General features: G+C 41.0%; 1 protein-coding gene across 1 annotated transcript in view; it reads right to left on the minus strand.

Annotated features, from left to right (window-relative positions):
* Positions 1 to 17,478, minus strand: part of LOC117752926 (C-Jun-amino-terminal kinase-interacting protein 4-like) — a 36,483-nt gene that overhangs the window by 12,735 nt on the left and 6,270 nt on the right. The window contains 8 exon segments of the mRNA XM_034570656.1: positions 303 to 386; positions 503 to 555; positions 557 to 949; positions 1,866 to 1,937; positions 3,929 to 4,076; positions 9,046 to 9,149; positions 10,091 to 10,161; positions 13,143 to 13,263. Coding sequence (XP_034426547.1) covers positions 303 to 386; positions 503 to 555; positions 557 to 949; positions 1,866 to 1,937; positions 3,929 to 4,076; positions 9,046 to 9,149; positions 10,091 to 10,161; positions 13,143 to 13,263 — 1,046 coding nt within the window.

The raw sequence follows: 17,478 nt of genomic DNA on the forward strand, positions 1-17,478 counted from the left end.
AGACACGTATTTAAACACATAGAAAAAAAGTCCTACATTTTGCGTGCACGCAAAGCTGCCACACAAGACTTGATGCGCACAGTTAAAAAACACTGGTAATGATAATAATAGTAACTAACGTTTAACTTTGTTAATTCTGTGTATCATCTCCATTTGGCAAATAAATTAGCTCAAAATACAATTATTTCTTAATATTAGTTAACATCAATACCAGTATATTGCATTTAATCTTTCATAGGATCTGTTGAGAGGAATACCGCCTTATTCCTTAAGTAACTAAAGCTCTAACACCAGTCACGTACCTTGTTCCTATGCAGCCATCAAGATCCATGTCCAGTTCAGGAGTGGATTCTATGATCTTCTGCACCTCAGACTTCTCAGGTTGTCTGCTCCATCTAGTGGAAAGGAAAGGAATATCTTAGCTTCAAATATATGGACAAAAGTAAAAGACTGGTACAAAATTGTTTGATAACATAACCTGATATTCAAGGTGTTGCAGTACTGACCTTCACTTTCGAGAGGTGTAGAAGCAGACTCCTGACCGTCATGTCCACGGCTGACCCTGCTGCCCTTCCTGCACCGCTGCGATGTTCTTATTGCTCTCCGGCTTTCCGCTGCTCCTGTCCAGGTTCCTGTTGAGCCCGTCTGAAGCCTCCTGTTCCTGGAGAGGAGTGTCCACAGACTCCATGGCCACATCTGAAGCAGTGGTAGACAGAGGTGTAGCAGAAGAAGATCCACCCGCATGACTGGACATGGAACTGGTGCCGGTGAGACGCGCCATCATGAGGAAATAGTGTGCATGAGGATGTGGGGGTATTTGATTAGAGGTACCATCCTGAGAAGATCCTCCAGCTTGAGAAGGACACTGGAGTTCCACTTTTGGAGACGTTTGATTGGTTGTTTGGAGAACTGGTTTTGGAGCCTCTGCGGTTCGAACTGTCAATTCATCCTTGAGATGAAGGAAGAGGAGGGGAGAAGAAGAGTCAATGAACACAAGGAAATAAGAACATGAACTATGATCTTCATGATGTCAACATTCAAATGTCCCTCATTTCAAGCTCTAAGGTTATGTGCAGCTTACAGTATACTGTACACACTCCACACAAATGAAACAGCCAAAGCAAACGTTATCAAGTCAAAGATATTGAAAAAAATTCACGCCATTCACAAATTAAACTTAAAAAAAATATATTAGAAATATTACCACAAACCTGAACTTTAAAAATTAGGCATACTCCATGATAATGTGACGGACAGGGACTTGATTTTTTTCTCTTAATAGCAAACAGTTTCCTGGTTGAAGCCACAGCCCCAAAACATATCACAATGGAGAGACAGAGTAAAATGGGTCTGTTTCATGGAGAAAAATCCAAGAAGATTACAGCTGAAAACGACAGATGGTGCTGGAGCTCTGGCTTCTTGGTGCTTGTTATCCAGTATCATCGATGTTAGGCTCAGTGATGCAGGTAAACCAAGAGACTAACTAGTAACTAAGCCAAACTTACTTTGTGATGAGGGTAAAAGGATGTTTCAGCTTCTTGAATTCATTCTCATTCTGGCAATGTGAATCATTTGATTTCCGTTTTTAGACCAACTGCTCATGAGACGCTTTGAGCCACTGACCCAACTCATCCCCGATCCAACTTGTTCAGTTCTTTTAAAATATGAATTTGAGGCCAGATGAAGACATGAAGATGGCAGATCCGCCACATGCAGTTTCAATGAGATACGAGGCATAAACAGCATCGGTGTGTTAGCATCATTGAATACACCCCACTTCACCACAACTGCAGTCAATAGAGCACACAACTGGGTTAGTTTGGTGTACACCAGGGTTAGAGTTTCTTCATGGGAGACCGGTCTACCTGATCATGATCAGCCTCCTCATTGGACGAACGCTCCTGCGTACTTTCACCTTCCATTCTGATTGGGGAGAACTGCTCCTCAAAATGATGGATATTAAAGACCTTGCTGATTAATGTTTCTTTAATGAGAAAACATAAATCAAAGCAAGTGGATGTGCTGTAGAATATGAGGTGTGTAGGAGAAAATAATACAACTAAAAGGCAGCTTAAAAGCTTAAAACCCAGAATAACTACGTGGTGTAAATTTGCAGGCTTTTAAAATAACAGGGAATTGTTGTTTCCCATTGGAACTGTCCTGAATGTGTCAGAGAAAAGAAAACAAAGCTGAACTCCATGAGTCAACTAAGGAATTAGCAATATCTATCGCTTCCTCTGGCAGCCAAGCTGAAAGTAAAATAATTTTACACAACAGATCAAACATCAGGGTTTTACCAGCTCTGATCAGTCCTGAGTGGCATGCAGATTCTTCAACCTTGTATTACTTTGGTCTAATAAATAGCACAGTAGCTGAGAAATATAATCAGTCAGGATAAATCAGTCAGGACTGAACCATTCAAAGACACTGAACAAGTTATGTTCGAGAAAGCCTCTTTCTCCATACTGTTTGTTTTTCAGATGTACTGTTGCCGAGACGTCTCACACAAAAGGTATTAATGGAAAATACAAACGCAAAAGCAATGGAAAAAAGGAAGATCTTGAACATTAATTCCAAGCACCTATATCATAACACCTCGAATACATATGCATTCAATCTAAGCTGCAACTGGCTTGACCACGTTTTCACAAACGTCTGATCACTTGACCGCAGTAAGTTACTCTCATTTAATCATCAACTGCCACTGTCGCTAACTTCCAATGTGATTGTGTTTCCAATGTGTGCTTTTTGTAGTTGTGTTGTGGCTTTTGCATTCGTATTTTCCGTGTTTGTGTGCGGTGTCCCGGCCACCATACAGATGTATTCCCTGTTCCCTCTCTGAGCCAGGCTAGTCTCCTCTCTGCACTGATGGGAGTATTTCCTTTCACCTCTTTTGTCTGCTGTCATGCTGCTGTCACCCCTTTTGTTGCTATAGTAGCACTGAGCAGCCAATGGGGGGGGAGCTTCCCTCCTCTGCTATTCTTTTGAATCCGTCCCTTCTCTAACCCCCTCCAAAAAAACACACGCACACACACACACACACACACACAGACACACACACACACACACACACAGACACACACAGCACACACACACACACACACACACACACACACACACACACACACACACACACACACACACCACCACACACACTCGTCCACACGGTGAGAGGGTGGATATCACCAACTGTAAATCTTTGGAAAATGTCAAGTCAGAGGACAAAACACAAAGACACTGCTGTGTGTCTGAACTGAGGGTGTCAAGTAAAATTGTGTGTTTGTGAGAGTGTAGGCACTGAGTGAGAAGGATGCTTTGCACTGCAACACTATAGCAACTTTACTTTACCCCAGAACTACGAGTGAGGTCCTCAAAAGTAATCCAACAAATATCAAACACCTAGACTGCCAATTATAAAAGAAAGTTAAAAAACCCAGTATAAATGATAGGTTACCAAAAGTCAAACCACCTCCCCACTCATTACAATATTCACCTGACCCCGCGTCACAAAGACAAACAAATTAAAATTGTATTTGCGTGGTCATTAATATTCATGATGGAGCCTTGCTGGCAGCATGGTTTCCAGCAGCAACAAAGTGAAGACACACTGTCCTTTCCACCCTCCCACGAGGTTAAGCCAGGCCCCAGAGTGGTACCACTTCCCCTGCTTCCTGGGCTCCAAGCCACCCGGCACACACACACACACACTACTAAATATTCTGGACACACAGAACAATCCTTTCTCTCTGAATAGAAATGTACTCTTTTTGTTTCCACAACCTCTTTTAAGTGAACTAAGGATGATGTCACCCTTCTGATCCGTGGGAAGTTCTACACGCCAACTTCTGACAGTAACTTTACAATTTATAACTGATGATATAAAGAGAGGCTGTTGTTTTTAAGGAGTCTGGTTTTGTGTGTGTCATACCTTAAGGCTAGTGTTGGAACGTGGGTGGCTGAGGTTGTTGTATCTCCATGGTTCAGACGGGGTGTCCACAGGTACCCTCTGGAGGTCAGGGGTCATACCTTCAGTCACAGGAAGTTGGAATATGCCCATGGAGACTGGACGCTCCTTCCTAGAGACCGAAAGAAAGTGAAAGGTCACACAAATAGAACATTAACCCTATTTTGAAAGAAAACAACATACAAATGTTTGGGAGTCAGACTTGTTTTCAAGTTGTAGAATTGTTAGTCCAGATAACATCATGATGCAAGAACATGATATTTATAGTGAGGAGAGGAGTGTAGGGTATGGACACATTTCACACTTTGTCATAAGGCTGAATGTCAGAGTAAGTTACACTTGGTAGATGAGACTTTAGTATGGTATATAGGGGTGTAACTATCCTCTACAGTTCCATTTTATTGGACAGGGACAGGAAATACGTGAAAAGGAGTGTAGGGGAATATATGGTCGAACTATGTCCATGTGGCGTATACCCTAACCTTCAAGCTATCAGGTCAGCCCCCTCAGACATTCCTTTTTGAGCCACTGTTCACTTCACCTCTTGTCTTTTTCAGTTTTCCCATTTTGGGGAGGATCATGTCCATCTTCAGACCCTGTGATACAAGATTGTGGACGTCTGTTTCAGATGTATTCTTTTCTGAATTGTTACACCCCTGGTGGGAGCTTTTTTTTTGACACACTACTTCACAAGACCAGTTAGGTAACATACTTCTGACAAGAGATTCTACATTAAAAGCAGAGTCTCAACTCAGGGGCTGCATCCTTTGGAGGCTGCATTACAAGATTGAATACGTCACAGCCGTTTGACTAGACTGTCCGATTATGAGGGCTCCTTCAAATAAAAATAACTTATATTAACACGGGTGATAAATTCGTACTACCATCCGCAAGAAACAAATGCTCCAACAGGGGGATCCTTTCCAGCCCAACCCAGGATTCCTTTCACTTTGTGACAAACTGTATTCAAAAGAGGCAACGGTGCCAAAAACTGACGAGACGTTGATGTTCGAAAACAACCAAGCTTTAAATTTGCCTTTGCTAAATTAAATGACTGTAATTCTTTTTTAAATATGCCATGTTCCAGTGCAGTGGAAGGTCAGCATATGTAATCAGTCAAACAAACTGTGTGACAAGACTCTTCACAGAAAGGGTTGTGGCACAAAGATTCCCTTGAGACAGTTTGGCACTGATGTGGTGTGAGGAGGAATAAAGCTGCTTGCCTCATTAACTCCATTACCTCCCACTTATTAGCTAAGCCAATAACAAGTCAATTTGTATCTGCCTCTGGAACGGAGTCGGATTCTGTGTTGTGCAGAAGGTCAGCTGAAGGACATCAAACAGAGGAAGGAAGACATCGGTGGGACTAAACAAACACCTGTTACCATCTCCAGGTCATTACTGTGGTGATGATGATGATGATGCTGCTGGCATCCACGGACGCAGCGACTCTAAGTACAATGTCCATTCTGTGCAAAGACAATAGGTCCACTCTTTTATTCAAAGTATTTATTCGTTATCTATTTGTTGGTGGGGTATTTTGGGGTTTTGTGTCTTTTGCTTCAGAGGCAGCACCTCGAAGTTTGTTGTTCTGCTTTATCTCGCAATGATTCTGTTAAAACTCACTTGGTGTCACATTTACATGGATGTGGTCAAATCCAATCCCCCATTTACTGGAAACACCAAAAGACCAGCAAGACCCACTAACAAAATTGCAACAGATTGTGATAAAATCACTGCTCCCTACACTGCTTCAGAGCAGATACACACCAGCAGCTAATTTCACTCCTCTAACTAGGTATGAAAAACATATTGTACGGCACAAGGGGAACAATGGCTGCCATAGTGAAAACAGCAGCCGGCAGGCATTGATGAAAAGCAGCAGGCCCAAAAGCAACAATGGACACACCACCATATTGAGAGAGAGCGAGAGAGACAGAGGTCACATTCAGGGCACTGATGGTGACCAATGCTCCCTTTTGTTGTTTTAAACCTAGTAGTGAGGCACAATCACAATTTAAAAGATGTTGTTTTTATGAGAATAATCATAAATGCAATAAACTTTGGAGGAACAGAAACATCACAAGCAGTGTGGGGTCTAGATGTGACTCTGCTAATATTCCCCCTCTCTCTCTTGACCTACTTTTAGTGTGCGGTCTCATACTGCCCGACTATATCAGATCCACATGGCAGATGACTGCATGGCTACAAATTGGCAGCGGCCACAAAGTAAGACAAAATCAATCAAGGTGCAGCTCTTTCACACACCTACGCAGTAAAATACGAACACACAAACACATACACGTTGTACCTGCTGGGTCTGGGTAAGGAGGGTAAGGAGGGCAGGGCAGGTAAGCCGCCGGTAGAGACAGAGTAGTGAACCAGCAGCAGCACTGACAGAGAGACCAGCACAGCAGAGTTGATGACCACCGCTCCCCCTACAAAGCCAAAAACAAACAGCAGCATGCACCCGGGGCTCATGGCCCCCCCAGGTCACGTTCCAGTGCCTCGCCGAGGTCCAGGGGGTTTGGGGGCACAGGTGATGAAAGCAGATTGGATGAGAGGAGGGGTCACTGAAGAGCCAAATTCTCTCTGCTGTTTTTGGTTGGACCGTAACCACCACACCTATATGACGAGGTCAGAGGTCCCCTTGTCGCTGGGAGGCAGTAGTGTATACTGCAGCTCAGAAGTGAAGCCGACAGAGAGTGAGCGTAGGCCAAATGCAGAGCGATCTGCTGGCAGCAAACCCCAACTACAGTAATCCTGGTGGCTTCAGCTGCAGCACTGATTGATGAAAGCAGGGCAGCAGCAGCACACAGCAGCACATCCACAGAGAGCAGAGAGCAGAGAGAGGCTCCTCTTTTCCTTCACTGCCAAAATGCGACACGGCAGCCGCTGTGCAGTCTAGAACACTCTGACGCTTGCCCTCTCGCACTGCGAGTAGAACCCACCACCCCTCCCTCACTCTCTCTCTCTCTCTCCTCATCTCGCTCGCTCTCTTTTGGATGCTGAGGCAGCTCGTTCCATATGCCTCCTCTCAGGCTACAGCCCATTGGCTGCAAAATAAGGGAGACTGATCGGAAAAGTGTGAGACAGAGAGAAAGAGAGATTGGCAGTGTGCCTGAATGCACAGACACAGTCTAATATGAATAAAAATATATTTTTTTATTCTACAACAGTACATATAGTGGAAGTAAGAAAACTATTTTGCACATGTCACAATGAGAACTAGTTTCTGCCAGTTAACATGAAGCAGAGTTTGTGTCATATCATTTTGGCCAAAATTACTTTGTCATTGGTGAAACCAACGGTTTCTACAAGTTGCACAATGAGCTGAATTGAGATCATTTAGTAAAATGCACATGTATGTAAAAAATCTCACGGCTCTGGGATGCTCACTTTTTTGGCAACAAGAATCTAGACTTGCACAAAACTAACATAAGTATGCTAAAATGCTAACAGTAACAATGCTTACTGATTGTTAACATGTATACCATTATAATTTAGGGTGTTAGCATTTTAATACTCTTTTATACTTTTTTACACAATAAGTGCAGCTGAGGATGACAAAGATTTGTTTAGTTGTGATTCATTTTGGTGGTTAACATGAATATTGGTACCAAATTTGAAAGAAATATAACATAAGTGATGTGTTGCTAATGAGGCATGTGGAAGACTCCGACTCAGACCTGGTAACAAAATCCTTCCTTAGTGATCTGAACACATGTGGTCAGCTCTAAGTACAGGCGTGAAAGCACCAAATAATGACTGATACTTTTCTTAAAATGGTAAAAATCTTTCTTGATAGTTTAGGTGGATTATGGTCTAAGAGACTGTTGATCATTGTACTGACTGGGCACTTTATTCAGGGTTTCTCTAGGTTTCAACAAGTTCAATTTAAGACCATAATAAATGGTGTTTGAGACAGAACATCAGAGTCCAAGAATTACTTGCACTTCCCCATAATTGAAGATAAGGTTAAGTAGCCTCGTAGAGAATAAACCATTAAAATGTCACTATATCTCTCGAACTACAGGAAGAGACAGTAGGTATCCATATTTAACATTAATGTGTATATGCAGTGGGGGGTCTGCTGACCTCCTGGCTCTCTGCTGCATGGTGCTCAGTCATAATCTGCTATGCAAATGAGCAATGAAGCACAAATCACATCATCCCATCAAAGCAGATTACTCCGTCAAAAGCCAAACTACTGCCCCGGTTTACACAACATCCACAGCATCCTCTATCTGCCCCACAGCTTCCCAGTTTCTCTCATACCTGCCGTCTTCAATCACAATCAATCTTTGGGATGGTCTGCAATTATGACAATTCATGTAATTGACATAAGTGATACTCAAGCAGCTTACCTAAAATCACACGGTTTTACATTATATGCAGTTCTGTTTTTGAATTTAAATGATGCTGCCTTCCAGTTAATTCAGTTTCCCTGCTGACACAGATCTGACATCTTTCTTTTTCCTGCCAGTAGGAGGATATTTGTGTGTGGGAATAAAGTTTGGAGTCAACAAAACTGATTCACTTTAGGGTTGCCAACCTGAAAACCTAAAATACTGCGAATATCCATCTTGTTAAGTCTTAAAACCCATTTTATATTGAACTTTATATTCTGTTTATGAAAGGGTGAGGGTATTGACAGTTTGAGCTAAATACACTTTAAAACTACAGAGTTTCAGGAATTGTTTCTTTCAGGCATGCATGTGAGAACACAGCATTAGATTATCAAAAGTATTTAAGCGAGTGGGCGTGTTGATAATGTTTGTAACACACAACAGATGCAAAACTGTAAAAAAATTAAATCAATTTGTTTTTAAAAGACGAGATTCGAAAGCTTGTGGTGATAAGGGCAGACACCCAATGTCAATGTGCTGAAAACAAAAAACATAGCAGAATTAATACATTATGTCCGGCCTCCTGCTCCACCCATCGCCTGAACGCTGCAGAGACTTTTCTGTTGTTGTGAACGAGTCTGAGTGTTCTTAAACTTAACTGTTTATGAACTGACTAATTCTATGCTTGGGTGAGTATGGTGGTTATGAGTAAACACAGTATGGTCGTCTCACCGTGACCTGGTTGATGTGACTGTGCCTGTATCTGTGGGCTCTGCTGGTGTCACGGCATGTTGGTGTTTTGTCCGCTCCAGGTGCTCCATGTAGCTGTGGATCATCTGGAAGGTAAAGAACAAACACCAAGTCAATGAATCAGCAATAACACACTACAGACACTATGCAAGCTGAATATTATACAGCAGAGCAGTTATATACATCTTTTATATATTAATATCTACTGTATTCTAATGTTCTACTATGTTGTTACCAGAATACAGCATGTTTGATTATAAATGGTCGTGAGAACTCTTAACATCTTAAACTGTCTGACTCCTAAGTATATGTTGTTCAGGCACATCGGTGACAGTCAGATTCACAAACAGCTTTTTTTGGACTCTATTCAACATTATTGAGATTAGCAGTTGGCAGCTGGAGCCTGTTTGTTTGGAAACTGAAGCATCTGTTAGTGATGCATAATGAATTAGCAGGCAGAGGCGGCGCCAAGGCTCAGCAGAAACATACTTCATGTTTAGAGACTTCATATATTTAAAGTCATAACCACGCATGCTCCTCCAGCCTATTCAATCATCATTCTATCACTGCTACTCCAAATCCGTCTTTCCTCAATCATTTATTATTTTGTCGTTTTGTTTTCTTTAATCCAAGACTGAAAATTCAAGATCAGAAAAAAGATCAGTTGAAAAGACAATGATTATTTAGCAACAATCTCAACTAAACTTTGTGCAAATTAAGTCAAGTGGCAATTAATGATCACCATCATTTCAGTACATCTCCATTGTATCTGATTCACAGGTATTTAAAAGGATCTTTAGGTGAATTAAAGCTAGGGTTGGTAATCCTGGAAAAGATAGCAGGAGCAGGCTACACTTCCAGATACAACCAGATAACTCCCAGGACTTGAGAAGTTCTTTTGTAGCTTTTCCCAGATTGTCTTTTTCATGACCGTCTCTGAATTGCAAAGAATGCAAACCTGTGTTTGTCTTTAGCTTCAGTTTTATCTGCAGTGTACAGATGCCCCTCACTCAACCAAACAACTCACCTCAGTGTGTCTCTGATGAAGGGTGTTATACTCCTTTTTGAGCTCTGCATCTCTCTCATCGAGTCTGCTAACTGGATAAGAAAGAGATCAATTACTCACACGGTCACATGCTCAGACAAGCTTCGAGATTTCACCCAGATTCTCAAAACAAAATATGAATCAACAAAAATTATTTGACACATTCTTTGAAAAACATTTTATGTTGTGATAAAGGAACGACATGCTGTAATGACATCTCAGAGCCACAAGAGGGCCACTGTGCATCAACACCAAATGAAGCATGGACGGGATTATTTCAACACACAAGTCATATACGAGTTCAGACACGCATCATTATTTAACTCATCAACAGCAGAAATGATTTAGAAAAATGGTTGAAAAGTTCATGGTACGGCCACATTTCAGTTCATGTGCTCTGTAATCATGAAACTGGATTGATTTATTATTCAGTCATCATAAATTGTACAAAAATTATATACAATATGGTAAACATAGACTAAAGAGTCTTTACATTATATATTGACTGAAAATACTTAGACAGGAGCAAATGCTAATATATGCCTGCCTATATATATATCAAGAAGCTACACTCCAGTTAAAATCACCAAAACATTATTCAAATTAAGCTAAACAAGGAGAACAAAATTCAGACTTGCGCCCCTCGAAAATTATTGTATAAATCATTCCTTTAAAAACCCAAAGTGGATTACACATTTTAAATTGTATATTGGCCTTGTACCAAATCTCCTTTTAATGCCTTTTTGTAGCCTACTAAAGAAACGTCAAGAGGAGGAATGATGTCTTCTTTATATCACATTAGATATCAGTGTAAACAATACAAGTTTCAAACAGTATGTTTTCATGTTTACCAATAAGAATAAAGAAACAGGGTATATGACGTAGACCTGCAACTTACTGATTAGATTGTTTGTGGCTCTCAGGTGCTGCTGGTTATTAGGAGTCAAGAGAGAGTGCTATTCAAATGACAGCCATGAAGTGTCTCCTCACAAAACACTCTTTGTGATCCACGTCTGCTGACAGTCCATGCAGCTAATTCACACAACCTGCCATTCTTAGGCTACATCCACACTACTCCTGATGTTTTTCAGCACAAGTTTGAGTCAGTAACAAGGCTCACACACCGCATATAGAGAATATAAAGAATTAACACCTACGTGAGGAACAACATTTCTGCCAGCTGTTGCATGGAATGATGTTAACTGTGATTCAGTATGGTTACAAGAGGACTGATAGAGGAACTAGTGCTTAAAGAGTGGAGCAGAAATATATCAGGTCAGGCACAGAGGTGTGAAGTGTAAAAGGAACTGAAGCTGGAGGAAAAGTCCCTCATTCAAACACCTGAATATCCATGCGAAAATATGCTATGTCAGAGTGAAGTGCTGGTTCTGGAGGCAGTGGTTAAGATTTGAACGATAATTTGAAGCAAACAAGTGATTGTTTGGGTGTAGCCACTCTGATTCAACACTGAACAGTACTGTAATTTGACAAAGGGTATTTACGGTCATTGGAGTTTGTTACAGAGTGTACTCAGGCTGGGAAATCTGTTGACCTGGAGATATAAAGCGTTGTAGCAACAAAACGAATGTCGTTCTTTACTTTGAAAACAAACTGCCAGAACTGGAAGTGATTCTATGAATGTTGTTGCCTTGATGGCGGTACAGTAAGCACCCATCGCGGATCAGTCAGTCTGTGTCTCTCTGTTGTGAAATAAAAATAAATCGAATTATCAAAAATATTCTTGCAGCGATATCTACCCGCGGTTCGACCCAGTTACCGACGGCAACTGTAGAAGGACGTCGAAGAAGACATGTTCAATTTAGTCCACAGAGTGCCTGTTAGCACGCTGCCCCGCCCCCACTGACTGCTTTGGTCACCTGTTTATTAAGTTAGTACAAATATTTAACTAATCACAAGTCCGAATCGCAACAAACTGGGCACTGCACTTTCTCTGGCAATTTACAATACACAAACCAACTGTGAATCCAATAAGATTAAAATTTCACAAGATATGCCTTCCACGTACAGACAGAGTTAGTAGGTGGATGTATGATTGGCATCTATTTATACAGTTTTTATATATTTTATCATTGTTTTAGTCATTTTTACTGCTGTCTCTCTTATGTGGCCAATGTATATTTGGCAATTGCCTTGTTCAGTTATTTTTTGGGGGGGGTTTTACTTCTTCTTGTTAAGCACTTTGTAACATTGTAAAGAAAAGTGCTATATAAATTTAATTATAAAGTTTTGGTCTAAAAAATTAAAAAGTCCCACTGACATGATCAAACACAGCTGAGCAAGTCACACTCCTGTCATTTCAGTCCATAACCATAATTACAGATAAACGAAAGTCTCAAAAAGAAGAAAGGAGAAGTGTCACATTCTCTTGCAGTCTCAAGTTTTCCTCTAGCATGACGAGGCGTTTGTTACGGCCGTGGAGTGGAACAAAAAAACAGTCACACACTGTCAACAGTGCAGTCATGCACAAATCATGAGGGTTGTTAATGCGACACCCTGACTCAAGGAAGACTATACTGGCCTTTACGTTTAAAACTTCTCTCCTTCTCTGGAAAAACACATAATTAACTTGTCTTTGTGCACCTATCTCTTATTCATTTAGCAATTTGTATTATCTTGAAACATTCTTCTCATGAAATTTTGTTTTTGGAAGACTACAGGTTAATCCTTTAATACTAAAAATCACCTGTTTCTCTGAGCCTTTCTTTCAGCCTTCTCTAGTACAGCTCATTTAGCAGACTTGGCAGGCAAACACTCATAGTGCGTTACTAATGGATTTTATTCACTAGGGACATGGAAGTCCATCTGCCCTTTGGCACATCAGGCTAACAAACAGTCACAAGACCTGCAAACTGTCGATAATTCTCACAGGGTATGTGGTCTCTCTCTGTGTGTGTGTGTGTGTGTGTGTGTGTGTGTGTGTGTGTGTGTGTGTGTGTGTGTGTGTTTTAAGACTTTCCAATAATAGAGTCAGTACAGTAAAACTTGTCACGGACGTACAATGTGATAGACTTACTCTGTTCTGCATAGTTTTTAGCCTTTAGCTCGAGTTGACGAGTGTGAGACTCCAATTTCACCAGTTGACGCTGGAGGTCTTTCTTCTCACCCTCCTGAGAATCTTCGAGGACAATGTACCTCTGCAGACAAAGAGGAAACACACACATTTACTATAGGAGCACTGAGAACTCAGAAGGCTTTCACACCTACCTTGTTTGGTCCAGACCTTCAGATTTTTACATTTTGTTCAAACTAAATGTGTCAGACTAAGATCCAGACCAACAGACCAAAATTTAGTCTAACTGAACTATGGTTTGGATCTTGCAGTTTAAAAAAAATCCTGACCAATTGCAGGGAGTTGAGACAGAATTTGAACAATAGAAGAATAAAAAGAAGTGGAAGTGGCTCACAGGATTGCTGCAGTCTTCACCTCGGGTGATATTACGTTTGAACGAAAAGGACGCTCATTTGGCGCATTTGAACTAGTGTCAAGTACTGCGCCTGAAGTTGGTGATGCTGGTATTAATACCATTACAGCGGCAATTTAATAAACTGATTCATTCATTTTCTCCATTCAAACTAAGACTTAACGCTACTACCCACGAACTGACACCACGCCGACGTCAGACTTACACCCGTCTACAAACCAATCAATGTCAAGTATATTAGAAGCCGGCCATATAGGTGATGACGACAGGACACATACAAAAGTGTTAAGTGAGCTGCCTAAATTATAATGCGAAACCAAAACTAACTGGATCAAATGAACAATATATGAACCTTTCGGCCTTTGTGCAGACTTCCCCTTGTGACAATGTCCTAACAGGAGCACTATAAATTTGTGCTGATAGTAAATGGCTGAAGATTTGTTGTTGGCAGCTACAGGAGGCAGAAACAACACACATGCATGCGAGCAACCAGTTCCACTTCGCTCGTCTGACATGAGCTGTGAAGGACCATACCAACATCCTATCCTATAACATAAAATGGTAGAAGTGTGCGTTGAAATAAGAGTTAAGACTGGAATGAGAGCTTGCGGGCCGAAAGCTTTGAGTGTGTGTATGTGATAAAGATCTGCTAATGCTAACAGTGTTGATACCAGTGAAAACCACAGCGTCTGTCTTCTGACCATTGTTAAAGTCATCTAACCTCTCCGCACAACAGGTGCACAGCGACAGCTTTCTCACAGAGAAAAGGCTACAGCCTATAATGTGTCTGAGGGGACAAAGACACACTCACACACGAGCAAGTTAGTTACCGTTGATATCAGTGTCAAGGTTGTTTTAGTCGCCATTACTTCAGGGGATCTGCAGAACTTTGACTGTTTTTAAAGCTGAAAAAACTTGATTAACAACAAACAAGAGGAGAAGATCATTAAAATGATAAGACTAATATTCATAAACTGTAACAGACTGGAAATCAGAAGTTAGGGAAAGAGTCAAAAGAGTCCCAGTTTGCTAAACTGTCTCAGTACACTAAACCACCATGCTGGCCAAACCTAATCCATTTAACGCTGGGTCAACCACTGCTCCCTGATCAATTTACTCTTTGTGATTAGATACGTTACGAAGAAACTCTGGAAAGTGGGTCGAATACCAAGATTAAGTGACGGAAACTGAAAAATAGGACTGTCATTTTGCTGGAAGGCACTCAATAGAGAAGGAACATGTTATAAAACTCTTCTCAATTGGAAAATATAGCAGTAAATAAATAGTGGATATGCCACATTCCAAAGACTTCAATGATTTGTTTTTTTTGGGTGACACCACTTTATTCATTAGTGATTAATCTGGCTATTATTTTCTTTATCAATCATTTGGTCAGAAAGATTTGGTTGTGAAGAAAATGAATCCTGAAGGGATCATTAATATCTTTTACCAAATTGAATCATCCATACAAAATACATCTGGGGGTGCTAGAGGGGTCAGGGCTTTATCGTCTGTGGATCATAATCATTGCAATCTATTCAAGAGTTGAGATAATTAAGTCTGGACCATAGTGTCCAAGAGTAACAAACCAGCGAGGTAAACAAATATTTAACCCCTTACCCAAAAGCGATAACTCAACTCAGGATATGTGTCAATACCAAGAACCTCCCCAGTCTCATATTTTAAATCTGTATATGTAATTTTTTAATGGAAGTTAACATGAGGTCAAGGATTCAATTCATCTCAATTCAACTTTATTTCCCTGTAAAGGCAAGTGATGCCAACTGACGAGGCATGAATTAAAGTAACGGATAGCGGATACACTGAATTGAATGTGGCTGATTTCTTACGATTTTTGCTCAATACAATGTCAGTATCAGCACAGATACCAATCCGCCACTGCCATTAATAAAGCTTTACTGCTGGAATTTCACTGCAGTTTCCCTCTTTAATGTGAATATTTTCAGGTTTTCTATAATAGTTAACTTCATATTTTAAGTTGCCCATAAGTAAACAAAACAAAATATAACCATTTCCAAAAATAATATATGTATCTTTGATGATCTCTAGGTTGATTTTAGTTTCTAGGAGCCCATCTTTGATTTCCAGCTGATCAGCTGAGTCAAGTGTCAGACAACAGGCAGAGTTTGTATGCCTGTGAACATGCAGTCTTGTGATGTGGCTACTCATGTGGATAAGAGGCCATGTGGTCGGGCCCTGGGCAGGGTATACGTAGAAGTCATCTACAGGGAGATGAGGATCACCTGAGTGCCCTCTTACAAGTGCTCATACGCAAGTCACAGTGAGATTAGATGTGTCTAACAAACGGTGTTTCTTCAAGATGCCTTTGTGAACTTTCCCTAAAAACCAAGCCTGTTTTTTTATTTTTCTCCATTTTATTTTTAGCACAATTCACTCATTGAGGGGGTGAGAGGGTTTTTTTTCCTCTCCCTTTGGACTCAAAATCTATCAGTGGAGGGCATTTTGCCATTAATCCTCTTTGAATGTTCTCTTTATCAACTGGCATCTAACAAATAACACGCAAGTTAATATGGAGCATCTTAAGAACTGAGGTATTAAAGCAGCATTTCCAATCTAAATCTTCTAAGAGCATGAACATAGCGGGGGGTCACAGGGGGAAGGGAATGACTGAACTGTAAAGCTGTTTTCAGAAATGAACTTCAGAGAATGTCAGCATGATTAGGTCCAGACTTTCTCCGGAGTTTGCCTTTCATACACGAACGCAGCAGCAGGAGGATCGCTGCTCAGACATATTCACATATCTCATACAGGTATCTCCAGGGCATTAAGATGAGGCGTGATAATGTATAAATTCTGCTTTTTAAAATTTTTATTTACAGCACATCGACTCTAGCGTGGCACTTTTCACCGAAAGCTCTTGACATCTTCCGTTCTGTGTCTTCTGCATGTATGGTAGAGTTTTGAGTCACGCGTTAAAAACGTCATGGACACACCCACTCGCTCACAGGAAATCCTGCGGAGGATCTCCTGCTGTATTCTCACATGGGCTCATTCAGACATTCTAAGGAGTTTTTACGAGGGGTCTGTCTGGAGAAACTCGGGAGAAAGTCTAAAGTCTCTCACTCCGACATTTGATTTCTCGTATACAGCCCCTCGGGAGAATGTCTGCAGATTCTCCAAAGTTCAGTGCATGTCCAAAAGCAGTTTGTGTGTTCAGTAAATCAAGTTACAAGCCTTTGTTTGTATTTTTAAAATGCTGCCTGCAAATATATTTGGAGAAACTGGAGACACCTCCTTAAACTTACATCAATTAACCATAAAAGGCACTCTACTGCACCTAATGAAAGACCAGCTTATAGTGTTGTGAATGACACATGTCAACAGCCCCTCCTCCAGATTCAACACATTCATTAGAAGTCCCAACATCTTCCTTTTCATCATGCAGCTCATCATATGACCCAGGAAGGAGGCTTGTGCATATGACAATGCTCCAGAGAATGAATGTTCCAGTGGTTTAACGTCCACTCTTCCCCCTGCACTGCATGCATAAGGCTCCCTTTGTCCCAGAGTGCAAACACACCCATTTTCAGACACACAAACACATATGGCTGCAGAACATGCACGCACACACACACACAAACACAGAGAGCTCCACTGTACTGGCACTCAATTGACAAGAGAGTGAAATCGACTCCGCCTTAGTGTTTTTGGCTGTGGGTTGCTATTGAGACATTTTGGGAAACAAGAGTGTTCAAAGGGACAGTTCACCCAAAAATGAAAATGTACTCATTATCTAATCACCACTATGTGTGTTTGCCTCCATCTGCATACTGGTGAGTAAATAATGAGTACATTTTCATCTTTGGGTAAACAATATCCTTTTAAAGGCCACGGCCACGAGACAGTAAACTGACAGAAGTACCAGTGCAGTGTGTCTAAGTCTAT

This window comes from Hippoglossus hippoglossus, chromosome 19, assembly GCF_009819705.1.
Source record: "Hippoglossus hippoglossus isolate fHipHip1 chromosome 19, fHipHip1.pri, whole genome shotgun sequence".
NCBI lineage: Eukaryota > Metazoa > Chordata > Actinopteri > Pleuronectiformes > Pleuronectidae > Hippoglossus > Hippoglossus hippoglossus.